This window comes from Platichthys flesus, chromosome 6, assembly GCF_949316205.1.
Source record: "Platichthys flesus chromosome 6, fPlaFle2.1, whole genome shotgun sequence".
In the NCBI taxonomy this organism is placed as follows: Eukaryota; Metazoa; Chordata; class Actinopteri; order Pleuronectiformes; family Pleuronectidae; genus Platichthys; species Platichthys flesus.
Genome location: NC_084950.1, coordinates 20,826,024 through 20,836,657, shown reverse-complemented (window position 1 = coordinate 20,836,657; position 10,634 = coordinate 20,826,024). Strand labels below are relative to the sequence as shown.

The 10,634-nt window shown below is 43.4% G+C and overlaps 1 protein-coding gene across 1 annotated transcript in view; it reads left to right on the top strand.

The window, feature by feature from the left end:
- Positions 1-1,259: 1,259 nt before the first annotated feature.
- cspg4 (chondroitin sulfate proteoglycan 4) overlaps positions 1,260-10,634 on the top strand; it is a 65,550-nt gene continuing 56,175 nt past the window's right edge. Inside the window, exon 1 of the mRNA XM_062389263.1 lies at positions 1,260-1,335. Within this exon, the coding sequence (XP_062245247.1) occupies positions 1,260-1,335 (76 nt within the window). The remainder of the gene's footprint in view (positions 1,336-10,634) is intronic.

The window sequence follows — 10,634 nt, the reverse complement described above, 5'->3', positions numbered from 1 at the left end:
ATTCTGGTTTGTTTGAAGGAGAACTTTTTGACAGAGATCACAGAAATCCAGATGAAAGCCGTAAAAACAAGATATTTTGAAGCTATTGAACTGAGAATTTGCATGCACACATGTTTGGAAGAGTTAATCATACTTCATACGCCAGCTAATTGGAAGATCATCTCTGAGGAACTGTGTTCAGCGGCAGAGAAAACTTCTAATTGAACTGCAAGAGCCACAGTCAAAGTTATTCCTCACCTGAGAGGAGGTGTTTAGAAAATACTAATTGTATTCCCATTCCGCCTGTCAGAATGAATAATAATAATTGCCAACCAGCTGACTGTGAGACGGGTGAAATTGAACGTTGAGGCTTTGAGTGTGAACTTGAGGTTTAATCTTAGCATCCAACCAGACAATACTAATCCTTGTGAGGAGTGTGTGCATGTTCACACAGAAAAAAAATAAGAAAGTAAAAGCCAAGTGAAGAGCAATCAGTGACAGCACTCACTACGATTAAAATTCTCCCTGGCTGCTTTAGATAGCTTGAGCAGTAAAACTTTTTCCCATTGTCCCTGCCCTATCAATAGGGGAGATATAGAGAATGCAAATCCAACACAGCCCGCCGCCCGCTCCAGACGAAAGTGTGAGTTTAATTAGAAACAGGAGCAGGTTTGTTGAACAAAAACATAAAGAACGAGACATCGATCAAGGCTAGGAAGATAAAGCTGGGAGCGAGTTGAGCAACCTGATTTGTCTTTAATTAAAAGTAAAAGGTTTATCCCTTCAGACGGCTGGTCTCCAAAGACCACAGCAATTACTGCGTGAGAGAAGAAGAGGGTCTGCGAATCCAGCAGTGGCCAGACCGAGAGACAGAGGAGACATAGGCAAGAGATTCTCTGGAAGTGTTAGATTTAGGTCATGGTTCAGAACGCATGTCTGATATATATGTAAATGCACGTACATGTGTTTGCATGCGTGTGATTGTATGTGTGATCTTTTGTAACAGGTCTTGAACTTGTGAATGTGTAAGTGCAGGGGCAGCAGGGAGAGGCAGGATATGATATACCAGACTTGTGTGACTGAGTCCGCTGTTAAATATGTGTGTGCGTTTGGGGGGGGGGGGGAAGAGGGCGTCCCTCTCATGGTTCCTCCCCAGCCCTGCCCCTTCACACAGAGGACTATCCTGTAGCAGGTCCCAAAACTGGAAACTCATTCAGTCACTTCTGAATGGCGTGTCTTTAACGTGAGAGTCAAGGACTTAAACTTTCAGCACTGAAAATATGAGAGCCCTGCACTCGTTCCCGGTCGGTGCCTTCCTGACCCTGCTGCTCTGCCTCCCCAGCCCCGGTCACGGAGGTAAGTGAAACTGTAAATCACTGTTAGTTTTCACCTCTGTCAGAGATGCACCGCAGGAAATCAGATAAGCGTCCCCTGGGAGGCTTTCCCAAGTGCATTGGTCAAACAATGACAAGCTGATGAGTTAATGCCTCGAACTTGAACTCCACACACTTTAAGTTTTACCTGCAACAATATCACTTTGAGCACAAAGTTTTTGGCTTACCTCCAGAATAGGTATTTTTTGTTGTTAACTCTCACAGCTCTCATACCCCTCATTGCTCAGCAGTGAAACCTTCCTTTTTTGGGGGTTGAAACTCAATACAAGAGGGGAAAGATGTGCCAAGGGTCTCACCCTGGTCCAAGGTCTGAGACAACATCTGTCGGTTTCTCATCTCATGCAGTTTTTTTTCTTTCCCTCTCAGTCTGTGCCTGATTGAATGTGGGAGCACATTTACCTTCAGAATGTTTGCATTGAAAGTGTGTTGCTAAAAGGCAGGAGGTGGCGAGCTGCAGCCCTCTGTGGTTAGAAGGTGAGCTGAGGTCCCTCCGCCAGCAGCAATGAATGCCTCTTTCAGAGGGAAGTGCACAGTGACAGCTAGAGCTGCTCCCTGTGCACCCGGAGAGGAGAGATGAAAGTGTGAGAGGCGGAGAGGGAGTGAGAGAGGCTGTGTGTGTGTGTGTGTGTGTGTGTGTGTGTGTGTGTGTGTGTGTGTGTGTGCAACGGGAAGGGGGATGCTAGCAGGCCAAATTGTACAATGGCCCCATAGAGGACCAGTAAAGTCAGCTACAGATGTACCTTTCTCAGTGTGATATTATGGTTCAGTTCTCCTACTTTGAGTGTGAGTACAGTTGCTGAGTCGCTCAGTGTTTGGGGTGAAGCAAATCGGGCACTTGGGTGGAAGTTGTCTTCAACTTAGGCAGAAACAGCTTAACCAAGTCACCTCAGCATAAAAATGTGTTCAAATGTAGAGTTGGCAGCATCAGCCTTGGACTTAGAGCAGCTGTTTGAGCGCATTGTTTTCTGCCAGCTGTCAGATCCGCAAACTCTCAGTGCAAATTTCACTCCAATTAAGTCTGGGCAAATCTCTCCACGAGTGTCTTATTGGCAGTGAAAGTGGAAAAAAAGACAGCGTCTCTTCATCTGAACGCGCAGCAGAATCGCTTTGTTTCAGTGGCATGGAATCAAAGCTCAGCTGGAGAGCCGGAGTCACTTCTTATGCAGTGTGATCTCTTCACCACAAGCATGAAAAGAGTCATCTGCCCCTCTGTTTGCTCAATTATAGTTAAACCCCACTGGCTGCCGTGAAGGAGACACCTCCGCTAAAGAATAAGCCATACACTGAGCAAACAGTGAGCGCTGCTTGAGTGCGGTCACGTTGAGTTTGATGGCAATTTGCAGAAACCATTCGCGTAACAGTGCAGCGTCCTCATGTAGATGTGGAGTCAATCGTAAGCACTATGCTTAGACACTGACTGCGTGAACACTGCTGATGTATTTTTTCCACATATCTGAGACTAAATGTTCCCCTAATCAAAATGATGGCAGGAACAAATTGTGGGAAAAAACGAGGGAGCGATTTCTCCTCGTCTAGTTGAGCCTCGCTGCCTCAGTGTGAACAGTGTTCCCCCACTGACCCTGGAGAAAGACATGCTAATGCTGACCAGATGTAAGCGAGTCACTGATTAGATTCTGGCCCCCCTCCGCTTTACAAAATGCCTGCTGCAAGCTGTCAGGGGACTCCTCCACCAGCTACCTAGCAGGCTTACACAGGGTTTCTCGCCTGTGTTTATCCCCTCAAATGTCACATGCCATGCGCCACTCGATGTTCAGACACTTGGGTGTTCCCGAATGAGTTTTCACAGTCAATATATTTGAGCTTCTATGCATTGAGGATGCTACTGCAGTTACAGCCTTTCATAAATCATTGGTATGATTGAAAAGTCATTCACCCACCCAGGGTCAGTAAATACTCCAAACCCAAACTTAAGATTCTGTGCATCATAGAATATAAAACAGACACATATTTATTAAACATTGAAAGTAGAGGTTTTCTGTATTTGGCCGAGATGTGACACCACTCTTTTTCTTTTCAATCAAAAGATGAACATTTTATCATGGCTCGATCTGGAATTGGATGCGACATGCTCCAGCTCAGTCTTTTAAAATGCCCTGCTGCTCTGTATATCTTTAGTGGCTATTAAAGTCACCATTCAACCACCACTGGAAAGAAAGGGGGAAACAAATGGCAGGGCAGTCATTTCCAAACCATAAATTACTTTCCAGTGCTCACATGTTGTTCTGTTGGCCTGGCAATAGAGTTTGTTTCCCGCCTTTGCTTCTTTTGATCGGTGTACACAAAGTCTGATGTTGTTGTGCAAATCTGTTCTGGTTCTTTGCTCCTGAGGAAGCCACATCGACTGCCACACCCCAGCGACTGTTGGGTTGTCCCTGCTTGCTCCATTATCAACCTTTGTACAAAGTTGTTTTGTTGTCCCCATCTAAAAAAATATACAAACGTGAACCCTATAGGCAGAACTAACAATGCTCTGTGTCCAAAACTAACAACATAGTGAATGGATGGATAGATGGATGGATAGATGGAGAAGAGGGGGGGGGGAGTAGATGAATGCAAGGTTGGATATACAGACGTACTTTATTGATCTGAATATACATTATATAATACAATCACATTTTCAAAGAAAATATTGATGGAATGACCATACTTGGGAGTGTTTGTCTTAAATTGGTCAAATAACATATAATAGGAGGAAGAACATCTACAGGCAACACTGTCTGGTTTGTGCACATTTGTCAGTCCTTTACAGATGTCTTGCTCCGGAATGCGTTTTCAATTATAAAATCCAACGGGGGGATTTGCATCCTGAGACTGCACATGAGCCCGCTACCGCCCCTGGAGTACACTGTCACCATGGCAACAGGGATAAAATAAATATGGATTTTTGCCTGGGCTTTGTGAAGTGTCTGTATACAAGGCTGCCATGTGTTCCTTGAGAGTTGGCAAGAGAGCACGGTGTGACTACAAGTGTCTGCACAGGAGATTAATAAATCCAATATTTGCATTGGGAAATTGATGAGATTAGCGTTCTGCTGCTTGTGCTGGTCCCACAGACGCACTTTGTGACCCTCCCCTCACCTCTCAGTTTAAACACAACACAATGTTAGGACAGAAAAGAAATGGGGCATTGCGAGTGGATCCATGCAAGGAAATGTGGAGTGTTCATGATGCAGGGCAGAAACCACATGTCACTGAAAGGACTGGAGGTCCAAAAACTACAGTCACTTCAGCTGTGTAAGACATAGGAGTGACTTTTACTTGGTATTATTGTTTTCAATTATTTCCATGTAAACTCATTATACAACAGAGCTTTTGGACCACAGCAATTTCGTGAATAAAGGCAGAATAATGTAAGAAAATTAAGTCATAAATTACGATAAAAAAGAATGGCTTTTTCAAGTTAAATTACGACTTCATTATCATATCTGAATGAATGTCCACTTTATCTAATAATGTTCAAAATGGAATTTCCTCTTTATTCATATATTAACAATTTATTAACATTTCTTCATCTGGTCAAAATATGAACTATAATCTATAATAGAATACAGTACACATTTTCCACGATTGAAACATGTAATTCTACTTTTAACTCTTGACTGGTCATATCTAAAGTAAAAATGTCTGCTGCAGAACAAGGGCATTTCTTCTAGAACATAAGTGCTGTTCATCCTGAGTTATTATTGTACATTGGGAGGATTTCTCTTCACTAACGATGTTTGCTGCATGGAAATGAAACATTCATAAGATCTCCGAGCATGGGACACGACCAATGTTGATAATGTTCCTGATACGATATAACCCCCCTCACTTCTGCCTGCCTGATGGTTCATCCTGCCACTTTCAGAGAGAAAGTTTCAGTGAGTCATGGTTTATTAAGTATTTCTTTTGGGTTGGGGGGGGAGTTATGGCCCGAGGCAAACATCATTGCAAGAATCCAAAGTTAGCTGTACGGCAACCTGCCTCACTCCACTCATTTCCTCTCTTCAACTTCATCTTGTTCCTACAGCTAGGATTTCATATATTACCTGCAACGATGAGAGATGCATGACAGCCCAGTAATTACAGTACTTGTCCTTACTTTTCTATTTAGGCTAGTAAGTCAAAGTTTGTATATTTAGTCTGTGATGGATGCTTACAGTTTAGGTATATATATTATTATTCGTGTTTCATTTCTCTTATATTTTGGCTTACCTTGGAACAAAAGGGAAGCTGCCCCCAAGCTCCATAGACAGTCAGGAATTCTTAAGCTCCAAAGCACCTATGGTGACAGTTTTGGTAATTGATTGATTTGGTAATATTTCGGGCATTTATAAATCTCAATGTGACAAATGCATCTTCATGTATCATGGCTCAGATGTGTCGATGGTGATTTGTTTCCAAGAAAAGTTTTATCATGAATACAGTCATCAGAAAGAGATAATAAACGAAGCCAGTGATGTCAGAGAGGACAGGGTGCACGTGTCACTGCTCACGACCAGAGCCTTCACCCGAAGAGACTTACAGCGCTGAAGAAGAGATATCCAGAAGTTTGCGAGTCGCAGGGAAGACGTCTTACAGCCGTTGTCAGTCAGTGCACGTTCGTGTGTTTAGAGAGTGCAGCTTTGAGAGGACTAAATGGGAGGGGATGGGATGCATCTCTGGCATTTTTCCAAAGTGTAGCCTGCCCTAGCTAGCTTTTCCTTCCAATCTGGCTTCTTTTTAATATCTCAGCTAATAACTTGGCAACTCCACTGTTATAATTACTGACAGGAATAATGTCTATTAACCGAATCTGAATGATCCTTTAAAGCGTGAGAAACATGTGATATGCTATCATCAGAGTTGTCGTCACAGCGGCCGCAAATGTGCCAAATGCTGAACCCTTTTGAAATAAGAGTGAAATTATCCCTTCCTCCCCGGTGCGTCACTCGCATTGTTGTCACACTTAAAGCAGAGGACTCAGTGACTTCAGAAGCAAATATCACAGCTCACTTTATTTTCATTGTGATGCAAGTATACTGAAAATAAGACATGTACCGCACCCTGAGGACTCTCTACTCCCCCGGCAGATGATCTTTACCCACATTGCTCTCTTTGAGGTTGCTGGCTGTCAGCGGCAGGCGGCTTAGATTATATTTTAGGAGCCATGATCTGCTCAGAGCAGGCAGACGGCCCACACACAGACCTCATTTAGCCCTGGGTGTGTACACAAACGTCTTTCTGTACAAAAACACAGGCCCAGATTCTGTCCCTAGGTGGAAGGTGAAAGGCCATCTCATGGTGTGTTCCCATGTTATTCTAACCCCTTCCATGTCAATCACATAAGCCGATAGTAGGGGAGGGGGTGCAGCAGTTTATTGATGGATGGTCTTCACCGAGATTCCAGGTCTGTAAGTGGCAATTTGGGATTGCAAATTGTTGCTAGACTGTGATTACCTTTGCCTCATGCAACTTTAGGCAATTCTAAGGACACAGTCTTACCTCCACCGGCAGCAGCGTGTGGGTTTAGAGTTGCTTGAGGGAAGGAGGGAAAACAGCTAACATTTGTTCCAGGGGACTGAACTGAAAAGGCCTTGCTGAAGGCAATCAAACCGTTTTACAGCTGCAGGACTGGGGCCAGCCCGGGTTTTTCATGTGATGATAAAGTTCAACAGCATTTTTTATATTTAGATATTGCAACGTATGGACGTGTTACAGATGCTCCCCAAACGTCTTTCAGAGAACATTGATCTACTTTGTATTCTCCGACCGCACAACCAATAATTACAGAAATGTCTCTCTCCCTGTCTGACGAACCTTTTATTTTCTCAAAAACGGTTCATGCCATTATCTCCAACATTGGGGGGGGGGGGTGAAATCCCTTTTAATTTTAGACATGATGAAGCATCCATCCGCCTATATATTATAAGACATAGATTACAGTTTCTAGCCAGGAAAGTTTTCTAGGACATTGGATCATGTAGCAACAGGCAACAGGATATGGATACAAATAAGAATGCAGAATGTCAATCATGCTGCAACAATTCCACTAATATCATTATTATTAATTATTGAATCTTTCAAAAGAACTTTTCAAAACATCTTTACAGAGGTCTTGACAGAATGATAACACAAATAAAATGTGACTCATATTCTTCCTCCACTCCAGCGCTACTGAACTCTTTGTGATTGTTTTTGATAAGAGCTGTTTAGTGCACACAATGAAAAACTCTGAGAAAAATCTCATCATCACTGAACAGCGAAGTTTTCAATAAGCAGGAATTATGCATGAACAGATGTCTCGATACGAGTGGCCTCTGTGGGTTCCTTCTTTTTCTTTTTTTTTCCAGAGAATAGTCTGTTTAATCATTTTTTGGTTGAATGAAGAGGAATTAGTTCTATTCTCACTGCCACTCAGTCTCTTACCCAATGAAAATAAATGAAATGGAAAAGGGAACAGCAAAATGTATTTTCACCCCAGAGGGAGTTTGCGAAATTACTCAGTCAATTTACCTCCCATCCCCCAAATGTCTCTCATGTCTATCATGAATGACATCGACTGTAAATATCCTCAGATACCGATCACATGATAAAGATTAATGTCTGAACTTTATTTTGGAACAATGTCGGCTTTGTGTAACCCTCTGCATCACGTGTAACTCACATGCTCCGATCGGTGGCTTCCGACCAATGTGGCCAGTGGGTTAGCAAAAAAGCTACTGGAAAAGCAGCGTGAATCATGGGAAATGTTTCCAGTGTTGGGAGCTGATTCATCGCAGACATGTTATGAAAAGACAGAGGTTTCCACTCCAACATCTGGACTCGACTTGGTCAGTTAGTTGCTGAGCCAGAGCTGGAGGCTTTAATCAAATTGTCCCGCCGCTGCTCTTGCCTAATATAGACAAAACAACTGCAATGTAAGAATGCAAGAGTGCCACAATTAGGCAACGTTTGAAGAATGTTAGATCTGAAGTAGCTGATGAAACAGCACATAGAGAGAGCAGTTTGTTATCAGATGTGTTTTATGTTCCCTCAGCGATCCTTCAGCTCCCGGGACCTTGGCTCTTTTTTAGAGGCCTCTTTTTACAGTAAGCCACACTGTAACACTAACAAAGAAGAACAGCATTCTTTAATATTCAGTTGTTACGGGTACATTTCACATGTGTAGGTGTAGATTCCTCAAAGACTCGTGTCTACTATTTCCACAGGTCCGACGGGACAGTAGCTCGCACAGGAATATGACTCATTATTTTAAATATAGAGAAATCCACTGTGAGTTCGGGGACTCCCTCCTGCCCAGAGGGTGTATGACTCATAAGCACAAGGCTGCTGTGGTTAATCATGAGACATCAGACTCCAAACGATTAGTTTTTTCTGCTTCTAATTAGCTCTCGACTCTGGGACATTTTTGAATCTTTGCTTGAAGACAACGGAGGGGATTCATCTTCTGCTGGAGGAACTTTTATGTGAATCTCCTGACCAAAAAAGAATATTTATCCTCACTGCATTTGGTTATGGGCTAAGTTTTGGCACATGAATAAAGTTTGGAGATTTTGTCAAACATCTGACTCCTAGACAATATCAGATGGATGAAGCCAAGAATGGGACCAAACTTTCTTTATTTTCTACGAGAAGGATTTTGAGTTATGTAAATATTTACACCCTGCTTCGTCAACACAGTCTTCCAATACATTGCAGAGGGAAGCTGCAGTTACAAGGGCCACTTTTCACAGCGTGCTGACATAAAAGCAGATTTGCACTAGCCTCACTCTGTTGAAAAGCTTCATCAGCACCGCTGAGCCACCATGGAGTGTTCAGAGTAATTTGACGCCAGACGGCCTCATTACAGGCTGGGTTCAGACAGAATCCTGGGGGCTGGGGATAGCACCAAGCCTGGGATCTGGCAGATGACAGTCTGGAATAGCATGCACCAGATAAATATAGCTAGATGGGAGAAACCAACAAAGGAGCGCGTTGCTTCACATGGGGCTGATGAAAGATGGGGGGGGGGTCTAGGGTGGAGGTTATGTGTCTGCGCTCATGGTCGTGTGTGCGTGTGTGTTTGTGTGTGTTTGTGAGGGCGTGTATTCTCTATGTGCTGTGGTTCACACAGAACCCACTGTTAACCGGCCCGAGCAAATGTCGTCACCCCGCTGGTTATGAAGGCTTAAAATAACCGGAGGAAATGACGTGTCCCATGGTTTGGATTGCCTGACAGTACGGCCCGCCTGTAAAGTTGCATGAAGCACAGAACAGCTGCACAGCCGAGCTAGAGATCACATCACTGGTTGTGGCAAACCAGACAACCAAGCCTCTTGTTTAACTGAATCTTTCACATGGCTATGGCAAAACAGATGTTGCTCATATGATCAGGCGCGTTGGATAGTTTTAGTTGTATCAGAAAGATTTTTCTAAGTAAAATAATGATAAAGTTTTAGATCATAATCATTTAATCATTATTAGCGTTGGGAATAAATAGCTTGGATACAGGTTGGGAATTGGGAAATGTTAAATAAGCTGGAGACAAAAATAAAGTTAGCAGTTAAACATAAACCTAGTTAAACTTGTAATTTTCACAGTTCCTGAAAATTTGAGGAGATGAAGCTCAAATTGATGAAATGAACAAACAGAGACACTAAACATGTGGCAGAAGATGAAGCTATTGTGAGGAAGTGTTAGAAAGAACTAGAACCTATGAGCAAGTGACAATAACAGCTGAACACACTGAAGTCAACAAAGAATCAGCCAAACCAGAAGAAATGCAGACAACAGGAGGCATGAGTGTGCACCAAGAACAAGCAGTATTCTTGTGGCCGACTTTGCAATCTGATGCACTGTATCATGCCAGACTTGGCCATGGGAAGAGGCTCCTCGGGAATGTGAAGATACAGAACAGGGGAGATGACCATGTGACCCCGGAGTTTGACTTTACAGCCAAAATTGCATTCCTGCAGTTGTCTTCAGGAAAAATCTCCATCGTATAAGTGACCACAGGGGACCCAAGTTCGTTTAGATTTGGTGAAATTGCCAGGCTCTCACTATAATTTGTTCTTTTGGTCCACTGAAGGGGGAAGGACATTAAGGCTGCCTTCAGATCGGCATTGAGCTCATTGAGATCCTCTGGACTTTCTCCGCATATGCTCTCTGTCTGAATGCAAGTGTCAGAGTGAGAGCCTCCAGAGCTTTTGCGGATGGTCTCCGTTTGTGCCCCTATTATAAAGTCCGCAGAGATTCCAGAGGAGCCGATGTGCGGACAGAGCAGGCGATCCTCCTCAGGAT